Source organism: Bison bison, unplaced genomic scaffold (genome assembly GCF_000754665.1).
Source record: "Bison bison bison isolate TAMUID 2011002044 unplaced genomic scaffold, Bison_UMD1.0 scf7180017864115, whole genome shotgun sequence".
NCBI lineage: Eukaryota > Metazoa > Chordata > Mammalia > Artiodactyla > Bovidae > Bison > Bison bison.
Genome location: NW_011494687.1, coordinates 1,415,511 through 1,434,473, shown reverse-complemented (window position 1 = coordinate 1,434,473; position 18,963 = coordinate 1,415,511). Strand labels below are relative to the sequence as shown.

General features: G+C 44.8%; 1 protein-coding gene across 1 annotated transcript; it reads left to right on the top strand.

Moving 5' to 3' along the window:
• Positions 1–397: 397 nt before the first annotated feature.
• On the top strand, positions 398–9,820 carry SDR9C7 (short chain dehydrogenase/reductase family 9C, member 7). Its single transcript, XM_010839280.1, has 4 exons — positions 398–698; positions 4,370–4,628; positions 5,250–5,413; positions 8,658–9,820. The coding sequence occupies exons 1-4, from the start codon at positions 398–400 to the stop codon at positions 8,873–8,875; spliced, it is 942 nt and encodes a 313-aa protein (XP_010837582.1). The 3' UTR covers positions 8,876–9,820.
• Positions 9,821–18,963: the final 9,143 nt, after the last annotated feature.

Genomic DNA, 18,963 nt, shown 5'->3' with positions numbered 1-18,963 from the left:
CTTAGTCCTCCTTGCTCCTTCCCCTGCTCAGGCCACACAGGTGAGCCACTTTTCAGCACCAGCATCACCACTGTGGTTTGTCCCATCCCTGGCACCTTCACCCCTAGGGCTGGAGGAGAGAGAGAGGCGGCCACCAGGATGGTCTGAAGTAACAAAGCTTCAGGTTTAACTTGAATTTCTTGCCTCTGGCTAATTGGTGTGGTGAGGCATCCACCTATACAAATTACAGAGTGGCTCATGCAGGGGCTGTGCATCTGTTGCTGGCAGCCGAAGGGAGGAGAGCTCTTCTCAGCAGGCTCTAGCAGGTTTTGGCTCAGAGGGCACACCTCTCCGGCTATTCCCTGAACCCGATTCTTCTTGACCATCACCTGTCATCGCCGGCCCCCCCATACACACCATGGCAGCTATCTCAGACCTCTCCTTTATGTACCGCTGGTTCAAGAACTGCAATCTGGTCCGCAACCTCTCAGACAAGTACGTCTTCATCACAGGCTGTGACTCGGGCTTTGGGAACCTCCTGGCCAGGCAGCTGGTTGATCGGGGCATGCGGGTGCTGGCTGCTTGCTTCACTAAGGAGGGGGCCCAGAAGCTTCAGCAAGACACTTCCTATCAGCTGCAGACCATCCTACTGGATGTCACCAAGACAGAGAGCATCAAAGCAGCAACCCAGTGGGTGAGGGACCAAGTGGGTGAACAAGGTGGGACAAATTGCATTCTTTGGTTTTCTCAGTGTATCCTTCTTTTTCTCTCTGTCTCCCACAGGCATCTGACAGTTATCAGGGACCCTGTTCAGGTAGGGTGGGAGAGAAAGGGACTGAGGCTGTAGCTTAGTGGGATTGGGAACTGCTGCGTGGTTTGGACTGTCCACATGCATGCCTGCTAAGTCGTTTCAGTAGTGCCTGATTCTTTGAGACTCTATGGACTATAGCCCTGTAGATAGGCTCCTCTGTCCACGGGATTCTCCAGACAAGAATACTGGAGTGCGTTGCCATGCCCCTCTCCAGGGGAATCTTTCCTGGAGACTCAAGGATCAAACCCACATCTCTTGTGTCTTCTGCATCAGCAGGGGGGTTCTTTACCACTAGCACCACCAGAGAAGCGCACTGGACTGTCCACATGAAAAGATGATTTTCCAAGGAAGTTTTCTCTCCCAGAAACTCAGAGGGATGGCAGGGTTTGGTGGTAGCTGCACTAGAAGATCAGGGAGGAACATGTGTTCCGAATGTCCAAACCTTTAAATGTCTCACTGGGACTTCAGTTGTTCTAATCATCAGCTCCTGTAGAAATGTGAGCACGTTTCTTGTTGGGATCAGGCTGGAGGGAGGGGAGAGGGAACATGAGGTTGGACTCCCTGAGTCAGGGCATTTGTTCTCCTTGACTATATCAGGCTAGATTGCAGGGTGAGGAGCGAGACCTGTCCTCTTTCTCATATCATGATGGATACTGGGTTGACTTGAGGTTAAGTGTCTATGTCAGGAGGGCTGCTCTTATTGGGAAAGGAGTCTGTGGGCTAGGGCTAGACTAGGACTGCATGGGGACCAGCCCAGGGAGTTTCCCACATACAGGATGTGGGTGTAGGAATGGGAGGAAAGCATGGCCCAGTTGTAGAAGCAGCAGTCTGGGGGAAGTCCTGCCTCCTGAGGGAACTAAACTGGGGACTGTGCACACGAGTCAGAGCAGAGAACTCTTGGGCCGAGAAGGGGCAGACAGTGACTCTTGCTGGATTTCCCTCTTTGGCATTTACCACTATTCAGTACTCAATGTTTTACTTAGTTTTCCTACTTATCTATTTCTCCTGCTAGAATAAAACTTCTGGGGTTGGTGTGTGTGTTGGGAGGGTATTGTTCCTTTTATTTACTATATATCCTGAGTACTTACTTGTGTCTGGCATCTAGTAAGGTGCTCAGTAAATATTTGTGAAAAGAACTAAGTAATGAATAATTCAGCAAGAGTGAGTTTCTTTCTTCAACATGCTGCCTCCCCCCTTCAGCTTTGAGCCCCTTGTGTTAATGATTCACCAGGTAATATTAGTTTCCTATGGTTTCCCAGGCAACTCAGTGGTAAGAATCTGCCTGCAATGCAGAGATGCAGAGGGTTTGATCTCTGGGTCAGGAAGACCCCCTGGAGAAAGAAATGGCACCCCACTCCAGTATTCTTGCTGGGATAATCCCAAGGTCAGAGGAGCCTGGGCTGTATGTAGTTCATGAGGTCACAAAGAGCTGGACACAACCTGAAGTGATTGAGCACACGTAATAAATGCTGTAATAAATACACACAAACTTAGAGGCTTAAGGGAGCACATACTTATTATCTTATAGTTCCGGAAGTCAGAAGTCCAAAATGGGTCTCCCCAGGCTAAAATCAACGTGTTAACAGAGCTTTAAGGAAGACTGCTTTCATTGCCTTTTCCAGCTTTAGAGGCTGCCCGCACAACTTGGCTCATGACTTCTTCATCACCAAGGCCAGCAAGGTCGGGCACAGTCCCTTTCATGCTGCCATCTCTCTGGTTCTCTGTCTTCTGGCTTCCTCTTCCATTTAGAAGGACCTTTGTGATTATATTGGGCTCAGCAGGCTAATCCAGAATATATTCCCCATTTTAAGGTCAGTTGAGTTAAATTTCATCTGCTACTTTAATTACTCTTTCCCATGTAATCCACCTTACACAGCTTCCTGGAATTAGTACAGTGTCTAAGCAGCACTGGGAAATGGGGGGAAGGGGTCCTCATACACTTTCTTGTTGCCCCTTAGAGTCTCTGGACATGACAAGTTGACCTGACCCTGAAGTTGTTCACAGAGTTATGAAAGTTCTCTAGACCTCTTTGCAGAGAAAAAAAAAAAGTTTAAGGCTGTCCTGGTTTACCAGCAGGCAGAGCTTTTTACCAGAACCACTCAGGTTTTACAGTCTTTGGGTCTCAGGGGCTCATGTCGTTCACTGCAAGGTAAGAGAGTCTCCTCTAGCTGGGAAGTTCTGAGTCCTGCCAGCCAGGGCTCTCCTGTGGTCTCTACTTGGAGGAAAGTAGAAAGAGAGGGTGGGGACACAGCTTGTGTGGGGACCCCTGCCCTAGAGGAAAGGGTGAACCAGGATTGGTGTGTACATCCAGACCTGCCCATGTGTGCGTGGAAGACTATCTTGAGGCTACATAGCCCAAGTGGGGTAGTGAGACAGGGGGAGGGGAAGGGAAGGAACCCCAAGCCCCTCCCCAGGTGGAATTTTACTTGGAACCTCAGTATGTAAAACAAATGAAAACTGAGGTTCTCCTGCATCTCCCTTCCTTAGCATGTTATGGGATTCAGCCTTAAAGCTCTCAGGATTGCAAACCACAGGCTAGAAATGACCGTCCTAATCCAGCCAGCAGTGAAACTGAGGCCCAGGGAAAGGAAGTGATTTCAAGGCTAGAGTTAGAACCAGTACTAGAACTTGAGGCTCTTCAAGTCTGGCCCTTGCAGAGCTAAATGATAATACCTAGCATTATTTCTCTCCATTTATATTAATACCAACTCATTTAAATATTTCAAAGAGAGCTCTTTTCACATTTTTCCAAAATTATTTAAATGTTTTATATATTTGTTTATAAATCTTATTTCTTTTCTGGTTTGTGAACTCCTAGAAAAATAAGACCCTGTTTTGTTCATTTTGTGCCTCTAGCACCTTCCTTTATAACTGACAGATGTATGAAATGAATGAATGTGTGAATGGATGAATGAATGGAGCAATTTTGGTAATGTGTGAAGTAGAATTGGTTTCTTATACTCAGATGAATAGAGAGGGGGAAGTATGATGGGGGAAGGAATTGAAACATTGATTCATTGGTATGAAAATGAGATCTCTTTTTCCCTGAGCTAATAGCTTAGATCCTATTAAGCCTGGATCATAGTTTGTACAGGGCACAGCTAAGCTGATAGACTGTGTGCATCAGCAAAAGTGCCCCTCTAGGTATATGTCTGGGCTGTCATAGCTCCCAACCCCACACCCTCAGTCTGGCTGTCCTGTACTTTGTGAAATGCTTAACCCACTCCAGTACTCTTGCCTGGAAAATCCCATGGATGGAGGAGCCTGGTAGGCTGCAGTCCGTGGGGTCACTAAGAGTCGGGCACGACTGAGCGACTTCACTTTCACTTTTCACTTTCATGCATTTGAGAAGGCAATGGCAACCCACTCCAGTACTCTTGCCTGGAGAATCCCAGGGACAGAGGAGCCCAGTGGGCTGCCGTCTATGGGGGTCGCACAGAGTCGGACACGACTGAAGCGACTTAGTAGCAGCAGCAACCATCCTCAGCAGCCCAGAGCTGGTGGGTAGTGGACCCTGGTGATATTCCAGAGACACTGCTGATTTCTGTCTGGTTCTCTCTCCCTCCATCTTACCCCCAGGCCTCTGGGCCCTGGTGAACAATGCTGGTGTGGGCCTGCCCAGTGGTCCCAATGAATGGCTGACCAAGGAGGACTTTGTGAAGGTGATCAACGTGAACCTGGTGGGACTGATTGAAGTGACCCTCCATATGCTGCCCATGGTCAAGAAAGCCCGGGGCAGGGTTGTCAACATGTCCAGCTGTGGGGGCCGTGTGGCTGTCATTGGTGGAGGCTACTGCATCTCCAAGTTTGGTGTTGAGGCTTTCTCTGACAGCATCAGGTAACTGGGCCCAAGTGCCAAACCACTCAGGGTGGGAGTTCCGGGGGGTTTCACCCCAGGAAAAGAGAGCTGGGTTGGGGAAGTTATGGAGGGAAGATGTTATAACAGTAGCAAGAAGAAGACTAGCCCACCAGGGGCCTTCCCCAGGGACCTAGAAAAAAAGGGATGAAAAGAGGTGGGGTGGTGATGGGTAGCCTTCCCTTGGACTGCTTTGGGCCTGTGTGAGTAGGAGAGAGAGTCCCCCAAAGAGACAGAGAGGCCTGGAGGCAGATGCACTGTGGGCGACCTTCCAAGGATAATGCAAGCCTTGTATAGACCCTGCATTTCTTTGCCACCTGGATGTTGGGGGTGCGGCCGAGTGGGAGGGACCTGGTGGGAGCAAGGCGTGGTCTAGATTCTTCCGGGCTGGGCTGGCCTAATGTGAATTGCCCAGAGGCAGGCTTGGGAAAGGGCTTATTTGCATGGAAGCAGCGCTGGGCCTGGGCAGGAGTCGGGGGTCGCACCCCCAGGTTCCTGATCTCCCGGGGAGATCAGCTCCTCTGGACGTGTCAGAGGTGATTCTCTCTGATGACCCTTGGTCATCGTGGGGTCCCAGACTGAGTCCAAGCTCTTCCTTCCCAGGCGTGAGCTCCACTACTTCGGGGTGAAAGTCAGCATCATCGAGCCGGGGAACTTCCGGACAGCCATTCTGGGCAAGGACGGCCTGGAAAAGCACATGCGCAAGCTGTGGGAGCGTCTGCCTCCGGAAACCCGCGAGAGCTATGGAGAGGAGTACTTTCGGATCTGTGAGCTCCCCAGAAGGGACAGGGGTCTCTGAGAGGGGTGGAGAGGTCTTGGGAGTCATCAACCCGATTTCGTTTTCCGGATATTGGGATGGAGGCTCGGAGCGGTTATGAGCCTCAGGCCACACCGCTGGAGGCAGAGCTGGGGTTTGAGAACTGCTGGGAGTACCAGAACCATACCTGCGGGGAGATGGGGTTCTTAGGAGAGATCTCCCCACCTCGGCCTCTCCCCGCGGCGCCCGCCCACCATCACCACCCCACCCCCCACCCCGGCGCCAAACATCCCTATGCTGGTGAATCAGGTGCAGGTGAATCTGCCCTGGGTACAGAGAAGTTATTATGAGCACAGCTGCTTGGGCCAGATTGCCTGGGTTTGAATTCCGGCTCTGCCACTTACCAGCTAGAAGATTTTGGGAATGCTACCTAGTCATCGTAAGCCTCGATTTTCTCATTTAGAGAATGGAGTTAATGAGAGTGCCCACCTCCCAGGGCTTCTGTGAGGACTGATATCTATGAAGTATCTCACACGCATTAAGTGCTTGTTAGGTCAGTAAAGAGAAAAAGCACCCAGTATTTACAAGGAAGGCACTCTAGGCAGCTCTGTTTCTCCCTGAGCTAAGGGAATCCTGTGAATCTCAGGTCTCTTTGGAGAAGTGGAGAAGAGCCCTCACAGCTATTGGTTATCATGGCTAACCAAATAGCCTCCTGCCTTGTGAATCCCAGAATCAGGCCAGGTATCTTGGAGTGATTTGTGTGTGTGCGCGCGTGTGCACCCAGTCAGGCTCCTCTGTCCATGAAATGTTCCAGGCAAGAATCCTGGAGCAGGTCGCCATTTTCTTCTCCAGGGAATCTTAGACCCAAGGATTGAACCCATATCTCTTGCATTTCCTGCATTGGCAGGCGGGTTCTTTACCACTAAGCACCATTAGCCATACCCAAAATAGAACTATATTGGAAATGGCAGTTAATTGCAATCTAACCTAGGCACGTTTCTGAGAATCAGCACAGAATCCCTGGAATAGGCATGTAAACAGGACACAGTGTTCTGGTGCCTAAGGGCCTGGAACTGAGCCACAGCCTGGCTTGGTTAGCGTTCTTCAGAACAACATAGCCACCTGCCAAGTTTCTTTATCTCAACTCTGCCGGGGAAGCCACCCAAAGTTGCCCTTTTAGTCCACTTTCTTCCTAGGGAGGGAAGGACTGTTGGGTCCATACTAAGTGCCAAAGCCTCATCTCTGCTGTTTTATAGACTTTGCGTGTGTGTCAAGTTGCTTCAATCATGTCTGACTCTTTGCAACCCTATGGACTATAACCTGCCAGGCTCCTCTATCCATGGGATTCTCCAGCAAGAGTACTGGAGTGGATTGCCATGCCCTCCTCAAGGGGATCTTCCCGACCCAGGGCTCAACCAGTCTTCCCGACCAGTCTCTTATGTCTCCTGCATTGAGGCTGATTCTTTACCATTAGCACCACCTGGGAAGCCCCTTTATAGACTATTTTGCTTAATTCTCACAATAGCATAAACGTTTCCTGGATGTCTGAATGCAAGGCTCATGTTCTTTCTCACTGTCCAGGAGACTGACAGGGGCTAAAGGGTACCTCTGTCTCCCTTCCAATCTGTGTCAAGCTAGATGCTGAGCACAAAGCAGGAGCACAGTAAATATTTGAGAGAACAAGGAAAGAATGTGCCATAGACTATTTCCAGGTCTCAGATAGCTTCTTCCACCCTGCTGCTTCTGTGGGTCCTCCCTTCTTTCAGAACCTGGTTCAAAAGCCATCTCATCCCACCAGCCTGCCTCCCCTGATGATGGCATAGACTTCCCTGCCTCTGAGGGAGCCATGACCCTGAGCTTCTTGGATGAGGCCTTTGACACTCACCTGCCCGCATGGGCCCTGTTTGTGATGGACTCTGTGTCAGACCCATGGACAGAGCACAGAGTGTTGGATTCCTAAGACATTATCTCACCATAGACCTTCTGGCTTTAAGTCAGCATGGCTCTTTTGGTGGACCCCATTTGGGCTTAGCTCAGACTGTAAAGAATCTCTCTGCAATGCAGGCGACTCCATTGTTCCAGTTCAATCCCTGTATCAGGAAGATCCCCTGGAGAAGGGAATCGCAACCCACTCCAATATTCTTGCCTAGAAAATGGGGTGGCAAAGCTGAGGGACTTTCACTTTCAAAATGTAGTTTGCCTCTTTTCACTGCAGTTTTCTCCCTAGGAAAGAGAAAGGGAGTTCCTTGGAGTTGGGGTGGGGGGTTAAGGATACTTGAATAACTCTGTTCTGCCCTTACCAACCACCCACCAGCATCCTGCATGGAAGGGGTGACTTCTCTGCTTCCTGGACCATGCCCAAAATCAGGACAGCTTTTGCTCTCTCCTTGTTTTCAAGTTCTAAGTCCTTATCATGAATCCTGGCTCTCAGGCATCACTTCCTCCTGAGTTCTTGGGGCACTCAGTGAAGTATGAGCCCCATTGAGCTGTTCCTGTCTCAGCAGGGGTGAGGGTGCAGATCAGGGCTACATAAGCTTATCATGTGGCTTGTCTCCTGTATGTGTTGTTAGTACAGCGGACTTGGACCATCTCCACATCCATGTGCAGCAGGCTAACAGAATGGCCCTCACATTCGTCAGTGCCTTAGCTCATTAGAGCCCCATCATGACCTTATGACCAAAGCAAAGGCAGTGTTACTATTTTTTAATAACATCTTTCTTTCTCCCCTGCAGGCTTTTGTAGAAAATTTGGGAACTCCAGGAAGTTTTCCTAGGAGGAAAAAAAACCCCTCTAGTGACTAGGAATTTCACCAGACCATGTTTTTCCTTATTTCCTTCCAATTTTTCTGTGCACTTATATTCACCCATTTTCTTATCCTCTTCTCTACTGTCTACCCTGCTATTAGTCATCTTTATTATTTTCTAGGGCAGGGTATTATCATCCCCATTTTACAAATGATAACAGTTTAAGCTCAAGGTCACACAGCTAAAAAGTGGCAGAACTGGGCACAGTTCTTCTCATTGCTAGTCTAACACAATAGTAGGGATTCAATTCATAATTACTGAATTGGGGAAGGGAAATAAGATTATTTATAGTTTGTTTAAGGAACAGCCTAGAGCTTGTGAGATCTGCCTGAAATGTTAGATCTGTAATCTGATGGAAAAGGAGCTTGGATGGAATTTAGAAGACATGATCTTTAATAAAGAATAATAGAGCCTTTGTTTTTTTTTTTCCTGTCTTGTACCCTCAAACAGATACTGACAACTTAAAGAGCACAATGCAGTTAGCAGACCCAAGGATCAGCGAAGTTACCAACAGCATGGAGCACGCCATTGTTTCCCGGAGCCCTCGCATCCGTTACAACCCGGGCCTGGATGCCAAACTCCTGTACCTCCCCTTGGCTAAGTTTCCCACCCCTGTGACAGATTTCATCCTGAGCCGGTACCTTCCAAGGCCAGCAGACAGTGTCTAAGCTGGGGAAGCTCAGGGGGGTGATCAGTGGAGTGTAGGGGAGGGGGGTGAGAGAAGCCACCATCAGGTCACAAGAAGAGGGATCAGATGTTCTGGGAGTATTTTCCTTAGCTGACACCCTGCCTGCTGCTGGCAAATTTATGGGTAACTTCTAACAGAAAATACATGCCTCTTCTCACTCACTGGGGCCCACAGAAAGTTGAGGTGGCCTTTGCAAGTTCAAAAAGCTATATAGCATGAGGACTCCCTGGTGGTTAAAACTGCACTTTCAATGCAGGGGGTGCAGGTTTGATCCCTGGTCAGGGAGCTAAGATCCCACATGCCACACAATGTGGCCAAAAAGTAAAATTTTTAAAAAAATTACTTAAAGATCTATAGTATAGCTCCAAGAACATCTATTTCCCAGTCAGGAAATGACTTTTCTTGACCTGAAAGAGTCAGGGAAGGGAAAACTAGCTCCTGCTGAATCATGAGCCTCCCTCAGTTATCACCACCACTGGGAAACTTTGTGGGATACTGTAGCCCACAGGAAAACCCAACCACTTTCCTCTTGTGTCTCTAAATATGCGTTAACCTTATTCACATAGCCCTTTATTTAAAGTATGTATTAGGACAGACACAAAATGCAAGATTATATCACATAAAATTTATCCTAGTATTTTCTCTGTCTTTTATGGATTTCTGTATCCATAGGTGATTGGGACTCATATAAAATAACATTTATTTAATTACCATGGATTAATTCTTCAAATATTTATTGAGGACCTGCTACAGACTAGCACTGTGTAGGAGCTGGAAGGATACACTTCACTTCAGTTCAGTTGCTCAGTCATGTCCAACTCTGTGACCCCATGAACTGCAACCCGCCAGGCCTCCCTGTCTATCACCAACCTCCCTGTCCATCACCAAGGAAGGATAAAAATATGATTAAATCATGATCTTGGTTTTTCACTCTTTATTTTGTGGTTTTGTTTTTTCTGTTTTAGCATAGCATCTAGTACTAGAGATAGACAATAATAGAAGAAACAGAAATCAGTAAGTCAAATTTTTGGAGCTGTGAGGAACCCCTAAGTGAAAGTCACTCAGTTGTGTCCGACTCTTTGCAACCCCATGGACTATTCAGTCTATGTAATTCTCCAGGCCAGCATACTGGAGTAGGTTGCCTTTCCCTTCTCCAGGGGAACTTGGACTATTCCAACCCAGGGATCGAACCCAGGTCTCACACTAGTGAATTCTTTACCAGCTGAGCCGTAAGGGAAGCCCAGGGATACTGGAGTGGGTAGCCTATCTCTTCTCCAGCGGATCTTCCCAACCCAGGAATCAAACCAGTGTCTCCTGCATTGCAGGTGGGGAACCCAGGTCTCCCACATTGCAGGCGGATTCTTTACCAGCTGAGCCACAAGGGAAGCCCAAGGATAATGGAGTGGGTACCCAATCCCTTCTCCAGCAGATCTTCCCAACCCAAGGATCAAACCAAGGTCTCCTGCATTGCAGGCAGATTCTTTGCCAACTAATCTATCAGGGAAGCCCCGAGGAACCCTCAGTTCAGTCACTCAGTCGTGTCCGACTCTTGGCAACCCCATGAACTGCAACATGCCAGGCCTCCTTGTCCATCACCAACTCCCAGAGCTTACTCAAACTTCTGTCCATTGAGTCAGTGATACCATCCAACCATCTCATCCTCTATCGTCCCCTTCCGCTCCTGCCTTCAACCTTTCCCAGCATTGGGGTCTTTTCAGATGAGTCAGTTCTTTGCATCAGGTGGCCAAAGTATTGGAGTTTCAGCTTCAGCATCAGTCCTTCCAATGAATATTCAGGACTAATTTCCTTTAGGATGGACTTGTTGGATCTCCTTGCAGTCCAAGGGACTCTTGAGAGTCTTCTCCAGCATCACAGTTCAAAAGCATCAATTCTTCTGCCCTCAGCTTTCTTTATAGTCCAACTCTCACATCCATAAATGATCACTGGAAAAACCATAGCTTTGACTGGATGGACCTTTGTTGACAAAGTAATGTCTCTGCTCTTTAAAATACTGTCTAGGTTAGTCATAACTTTTCTTCCAAGGAGCAAGCATCTTTTAATTTCATGGCTGCAGTCACCATCTGCAGTGATTTTGGAGCCCCCCAAAATAAACTCTGCCACTGTTTCCATTGTTTCCCATCTATTTGCCATGAAGTGATGGAAACAGATGCCATGATCTTAGTTTTCTGAATGTTGAGTTTTAGCCAACTTTTTCACTCTCCTCTTTCATTTCATTAAGAGGCTCTTTAGTTCTTCTTCGCTTTCTGCCATAAGGGTGATGTCATCTGCATATCTGAGGTTATTGATATTTCTCCCAGCAATCTTGATTCCAGCTTATGCTTCATCCAGCCCAGCATTTCTCATGATGTACTCTGCATATAAGTTAAAGAAGCAGGGTGACATTTTACAGCTTTAACATACTCCTTTCCTGATTTGGATCCAGTCTGTTGTTCCATGTCCAGTTCTAACTGTTGCTTCCTGACCTGCATATAGGTTTCTCAGGAGGCAGGTAGGTGGTCTGGTATTCCCATCTCTTTAAGAATATTCCAGTTTGTTGTGATCCACGCAGTCAAAGGCTTTGGCATAGTCAATAAAGCAGAAATAGATGTTTTTCTGGAACTCGCTTGCTTTTTCAATGATCCAGCAAATGTTGGCAATTTGATCTCTGGTTCCTCTGCCTTTTCTAAATCCACCTTGAACATCTGGAATTTCACAGTTCACTTACTGTTGAAGCCTGGCTTGGAGAATTTTGAGCATTACTTTGCTAGTGTGTGAGATGAGTACAATTGTGCGGTAGTTTGAGCATTCTTTGGCATTGCCTTTCTTTAGGATTGGAATGAAAACTGACCTTTTCCAGTCTTGTGGCCACTGCTGAGTTTTCCAAATTTGCTGGCATATTGAGTGCAGCACTTTCACAGCATCATCTTTCAGAATTTGAAAAAGCTCAACTGGAATTCCATCACCTCCACTAGCTTTGTTTGTAGTGATGCTTCCTAAGGCCCACTTGACTTCACATTCCAGGATGTCTGGCTCTAGGTGAGTGATCACACCATCGTGATTTTTTGGGTCATGAAGATCTTTTTTGTATGCCTCTTATGTGTATTTTTGCTACCTCTTTTTAATATCTTCTGCTTCTGTTAGGTCCATACAATTTCTGTCCTTTATTGTGCCCACCTTTGCATGAAATATCCCCTTGATATCTCTAATTTTCTTGAAGACATCTCTAGTCTTTCCCATTCTATTGTTTTCCTCTATTTCTTTGCATTGATCACTGAGGAAGGCTTTCTTATCTCTCCTTGCTATTCTTTGGAACTCTGCATTCACATGGGTATACTTTTCCTTTTTTCCTTTGCGTTTCACTTCTCTTCTTTTCACAGCTCTTTGTAAGGCCTCCTCAGACAACCATTTTGCCTTTTTGCATTTGTTTTTCTTGGGAATGGTCTTGATCCCTGTCTCCTGTACAATGTCATGAACCTCCATCCATAGTTCTTCAGGCACTCTGTCTGTCAGATCTCATCCCTTGAATCTCTTTGTCACTTCCACTGCATAATCGTAAGGGATTTGATTTAGGTCATACCTCAATGGTCTAGTGGTTTTCCCTACTTTTTTCAATTTAAGTCTGAAATTGGCAATAAGAAATTCATGATCTGGGCCACAATCAGCTCCCTGTCTTGTTTCTTTTGCTGACTGTACAGCTTCTCCATCTTTGGCTGCAAAAATATAATCAGTCTGATTTTGGTATTGACCATCTGGTGATGTCCATGTGTAGACAGAGTCTTCTCTTGTGTTGTTAGAAGAGGGTGTTTGCTATGACCAGTGCATTCTCTTGGCAAAACTCTGTTAGCCTTTGCCCTTCTTCATTCTGGCCAAGGCCAAGGCCAAATTTGCCTGATACTCCAAGTATTTCTTGATTTCCTACTTTTGTACTCCAGTCCCCCATGATGAAAAGGACATCTTTTGTGGGTGTTAGTTCTAAAAGGTCTTGTAGGTCTTCATAGAACCATTCAACTTCAGCTTCTTCAGCATTACTGGTCAGGGCATTGACTTGGATTACTGTGATATTGAATGGTTTGCCTTAAAGCAAACAGATCGTTCTGTCATTTTTGTGATTGTATCCAAGTACTGCATTTTGGACACTTTTGTTGGCTCTGATGGGTACTCCATTTCTTAAGGGATTCTTACTCACAGTAGTGAAAGGTTGTTGCTGAACCATGAAAGACACCGGGATTCTTGGCCTCCAGAGGAGAAGAATTCAATCCGGGCCCAGAGATAAGGCTTGATCGCTCAGAGCTTTTGTGTAGTAGAGTTTTATTAAAGTATAAAAGGGATAGAGAAAGCTTCTGACATAGACATCAGAAGGGAGCAGAAAGAGTACCCCCTCGCTAGTGTTAGCAATGGACTTATATACTTTTTAATTACTTATTACAGTGAATCAAAAGAATGTCTGGAGGTTGTAAAGACCTCACTAGACCCACTCCCATAATTTACATTTTAAGATAAAGGATTAGCCAGAGAGTTTTTTCCAGAGACTATCCTCAAGCAGGATACATTATTGTTATATAATCCTAAGGAATGCAGAGGTAAAAAAAAGTTTGTATTTTCTTCCTCCTTGAGAATTCTGGACCCCTCTCTCCTTGGTCACCCCTGGACTTCCTATCAACCTGCCTAGGAATTGACTCTCTCAGTAGTAGATACAATGGTAATCTGAGTTAAAGTCACCCATTCCAGTCCATTTTAGTTTGCTGATTCCTGAAATGTCAATGTTCACTCTTGCCATCTCCTGTTTGACCACATCCAATTTGCCTTGATTCATGGACCTAACATTCCAGGTTCCTATGCAATATTGCTCTTTACAGCATCAGACTTTACTTCCATCACCAGTCACATCAACAACTGGGTGTTGTTTTTGCTTTGGCTCCATCTCTTCATTCTTTCTGGAGTTACTTCTCTGCTGATCTCCAGTAGCATATTGGGCACCTACCGACTTGGGAAGTTCATCTTTCAGTGTTCTATCTTTTTGCCTTCTCATACTGTTCATGGGGTTCTCAAGGCAAGAATACTGAAATGGTTTGCCATTCCCTTCTCCAGTAGACTACATTTTGTCAGAACTCTCCACCATGACCCATCCATCTTGGGTAACCCTACCCAACCTTGGGCGTGCCTCATAGTTTCATGGACTTAGACAAGGCTGTGGTCCATGTGATCAGATTGGTTAGTTTTCTGTGATTGTGATTTTCAGTCTGTCTGCCCTCTGATGGAGAAGGATAAGAGGCTTATGGAAGCTTCCTGATGGGAGAGACTGACGGAGGGGGAAACTGGGTCTTGTTCTGGTTGGCAGGGCCATGCTCAGTAAATCTTTAATCCAATTTTCTGTTGATGGGTGGGGCTGTGCTCCCTCCCTGTTATTTGACCTGAGGCCAAACTATGGTGGAGGTAATGAAGATGCCTGGTGTGCTGCAGTCCATCCATGGAGTTACAAAGAGTTGGACAGGACTGAGCAACGGAAATGAACTGAATGAAAATAATGGCGACCTCCTTCAAAAGGTCCCATGCATGTGCTGCTACATTCAGTGCCCCCAACCCTGAAGCAGGCCACTGCTGACCCACACCTCTGCTGGAGACTCCTGGACACTCATGGGCAAGTCGAGGAACCCTAGAGATAATCTAACTCAGTAGTTTTCCAACTTGTCTGTATGACATAGTCATCTGGTTAATTAAAATACAGATTTCTGGGCCTCAGTGTTAGAAAATCTGATTCATTAGGCTTAAAATGGGGCCTAGGAATCTGTATTCATAACAAGGACCTAGATGATTCTGATACTTCTGGGTAGTTGAAACTGCTGATATCCACAGGAGTAACTAATGCTCAGAGGAGAAGTGACTTACAAGGGAACCCTCCACCATAGTAGCCTTGACATAGCTCAGGTGTTCAGATCCCCAGACTAGAATTCTAGTTGTAGAAGAATAAATTTCTGAAATTTGTAACATTGCCATGAGTCATGAAACTCAATTATTATTTTTTTAAAAGCCTTAAACTCTTGAGCCATGTGAAGTTCTGTTGAAAAGACTTGATCTTGAGAAATGATCATGTAATAAAAATCAAATGTGAATTTTATTTAATTAAATCTTTAGTCTGTCTCTTCAATATCCAGCTGAACTTGAAAATAACTAAATATAACTTAATTACATCTGCAGAAGACCCTGTTTCCAAATAAGGTAATACTCACAGCTTCTAGGGATTAAGATGCAGAGCGCCAGCACACAACCCACTAAGTCTGTTAACTGCATCACTTCTATTCTTGGCGCCAAATTCTGTATCAGGTAGGACGCATTGAGCATTAAGTAACAGAAAAGTCAACTCACATTGGTTTAAACAACAAAGAAAGGAGCAGGACCCCACAGCTATTAACTGCATCATCTTACTATTTCTTTGCTCTGCCATCCACAGTGTAGTCAAGTCACGTCAGACTCTTTGCAATCTCATGGACTGTAGCCCGCCAGGCTCCTCTGTCCATGGGATTCTCCAGGCAAGAATACTGTAGTGAGTTGCCATTCCCTTCTCCAGAGGATCTTCCCGATTCTCCTGTGTCTCCTGCACTGCAAGTGGATTCTTTATCGCTGAGCTATTGGGGAAGCCCTGTAGTCATTTCCCAAATCCAGTTACCTTTATTGTCATGGCATTACTGCCAATGGGAACTCATTCACAACTTATAAGTGAAGCAAGAGCCTATCTTTCCATGACACTATAAATCAAGGAAGTTTCTTTCCCAAAGCCCTCACCAGTGCGTTCCTTGAATCTCATTGACCCAAAAGAGACCCAGATGGCTCAGATTTGTGCATCTGTGAACCAGCATTGACAAGGGGCTAACTTGCTACAAATTGTTTAGTCATGAGACAGAATGGGAACGTTAGTCACAGTGCCTATCTCCTTGGAAAATTCAAACCTCAGACTCCATGCTATTAAGAGGGTTAAATCTAGGTCAAAAATAAATTTTCTTGTTGAAGACACAAAAATTTATGAGGGTGATTGGCCATACTACCTATAGCTAGATAATACTTTGAGATATTAATTTATAGATTTTCATTGCTCCTTGGTTTCTCATTTCCCCCTTCCCCACTCAAGTAAGGAGCCAATTTGGTACAGCTTTGCCTGAATGTGAATGTGAAGTCGCACAGTCATGTCTGACTCTTTGCGACCCTATGGACCGTAGCCTACCAGGCTTCTCCGTCCATGGGATTTTTCCAGGCAAGAGTACTGGAGTGGGTTGCCATTTCCTTCTCCAGGGGATCTTCCTGACCCAGGGATCGAACCCATGTGTCCTGCATTGCAGGCAGATTCTTTACCACTGAGCCATTTAAAAATTTCATATAACCCTAGAAATCGTACGCAAAATGTTCTGTGTTTATGTACATTTGTATATTTGCCGGGGAGATTTTTGAAGGGGTCCACAACGTGCCAAAGACTAAGACTCTCTAGGTAGACTCTGCTAGTGGGAAGATCACCAAACAGGCAACCATGAAACCTGGGCATCCTGACTGACAGTTTCAGAACCCCAGGCAGGCCACCTGCTTTCAGATCTGTCATCTGTGGGAAGATTTAGGGTGTTCCTGGTATTCTTTATTTTCACAAAGAAAAATCCCCATGGTACTGTCATTCGTCTATATAATACCACAAGTATTATATGCCAAGCTCAGTGATCCAGAACTGAGGACAGTGCCTGTCACATGGTAAGCTTAACAAAGAGGGGTTAAATAAGTAAATAAACTCTCAATTTTCTCCTTGCGCCATTAACACACTGTCAATCTAGTAACAAGTTCACTTATTCAGAAAGATGGCTTAATTCTCTGTACGTCAACGTCCCCACCCTCCTGAAGGTACTAAGAGAAGAATAAGACTGGTACAGCAGTTTCTGTGACAAACAACTCTATGGCTAGCCCACTTTTAAGTAACAGGTTCAAAATCTTTGCACTTCTATTAATCACACTGCTTCACAGTAAACCTAAGACCCCAGACATCACCACATTCACTCCCTCTCTCTTACACACATAGACAAGGGCTCAGCAGACTGTCTGCAAAGGGTTAGAAAGTATTTTCGGTTTTACAAGCCATACGGTCTCAGTCACAACTGCTCAATTTGGCCACTACAGGGCAAAAGCAGCCACAGACAATATGTAAACAAATGAACATTGCTGTGCTCCAACAAAACTTTATTAATGAACTGAAGCTTGAATTTCATATACTTTTTATGTGTCAAAAAACACTTGATCTTTGTTTAAACCACTTGAAAATGTAAAAACCATTCTTAGCTCTTAGACTGCAAAAACAGATGGCAGGTTGGATTTCCCCCATGAGCTAGGTCTTTTCTTAGGACATTCTGCATGGTGTAGAAGTTGGAAAGGAGCAGTAAAAGCTGAGTGGTACTTTCTGACAAAAGGGTCTACAGAATCAGCTGGTTGACTTCTCTATTCTCTTTTATAGTTTTGTCCATTTTTAAATTAGAAATACTTTGAAATTAGAAGAAATGAGATAGCAAAAATTATGAAATCTGCTTGTTAGTATCTGATCATAACAGTGCTGAATGATAAAAAGTTTGTTTTCACTTCTGAAAAAAAAACTATTCAATATTTAAAGTCTTATTATACAGAAATAAATTCTCTATCAATCTGAATTGAAATGCAATTCTATTTCTTCTCTCTACCCTCTGGACTCAAAAGTTGTTGCCTGAATAGTAACATACAAATCAAAGCAGTGGACTATCACTTTTCATCGATAAGAAAGAGGGGAAAAAACTATCAAAAAACATCAACAACACTGGTTTTAAAAAGCTAAAAAGGAATATTCACCCCTAGTGGCTATATAAATTAGTGCAATCCCTTTTGAGGTCTGTTAGGAAAATTTACCGAAATTTAAAATGTACATAACTTTTGACTCAACAATTATACTCTAGGAATTTATCTTAAGAAGATAACCAGACAAGTGAGCAAATATGTATATACAGTTAGTTTCATACTTGGGAGAATTTGGGTTTCTTTTTTAATATTATGGAAGTAGAGATGACTTACAGTGCTGTGTTCATTTCTGCTGGTACAGCAAATTGATTCAGTTATATGCATGAGTATATTCTTTTTCATTATATTGAATATAGTGCCCTCTACCATACTGTAAGTATACCTTGTTCTCTGATCCTGTACTAGCATCTGCAAATCCCAAACTCCCAATCCTTCTCTCCCAAAGAATTATTAATATCATGCAAAGATTAAAACTACTTAAATGTCCACTGGTTTAACAGTGGAAGGATACAATGGAATTCTAGGTAGCTATAAGAAATAATGATGTGGATAAGCATTTGACATAGGATATACATTTGACATGTACACATCTATAACATATTAAGATACAAAAGCATGTTACAAAACTGCATACATATACGGTTTGATCTTAACTGTGTATGAAATGTCTAGATATGGTGTTTGTATAGGTACCTGTGTGAGACAGACAGAAGAAAAACAAGAGGCAAAGAGGCAGAGTTTAAAAAATGCACACCATGGTGTTGACAGGTGATTTTTACTTTCTCATTTATAATTTTCTGTTTAAATTATTTTGCAATGACCATGTATTACTTTTATAATTTAAAAAAGACTTATTAGAAGGTACAACACCATGAATGGCCCCTAATGTAAACCATGGACTCTGGGCAATAATGGTGTGTCCGCTGTAACAAATAACCCATTCTGGTGGAAATGAAGCCAGTGAGGGAAGCTGTGTGTGCATGTCTCATGGAGGTGGGGGCAGCAGGGAGAAGGAGATATAGCAACTCAACTTTCTGCTCAATTGTAAAGTGATCTAAAAACTAAAGGCTATTCTTAAAAATACATATTAAAACATGCAAACAATTCAAAAGTTCTGTTCATTAGAAACAATCTGAGCCCCACAGAAGTGAATGTGAAAGGCTTCAGAACACTGCACGGACAGAGGAACTTGGCAGGTCCATGAAGTTGCAAGAGTCGGACACAATTTAGTGACTACACCACCACCACCAAATTGATGAAACATTTCTAACTGCCTTA

Excerpts from the sequence above, each read along its gene's own strand:
- SDR9C7 (XM_010839280.1), top strand. The coding sequence starts at position 398 with ATGGCAGCTATCTCAGACCTCTCCTTTATGTACCGCTGGTTCAAGAAC. Across the intron at positions 4,629-5,249 it reads GCTTTCTCTGACAGCATCAG|GCGTGAGCTCCACTACTTCG; the intron begins GTAACTGGGCCC and ends CTTCCTTCCCAG. Across the intron at positions 5,414-8,657 it reads AGAGGAGTACTTTCGGATCT|ATACTGACAACTTAAAGAGC; the intron begins GTGAGCTCCCCA and ends ACCCTCAAACAG.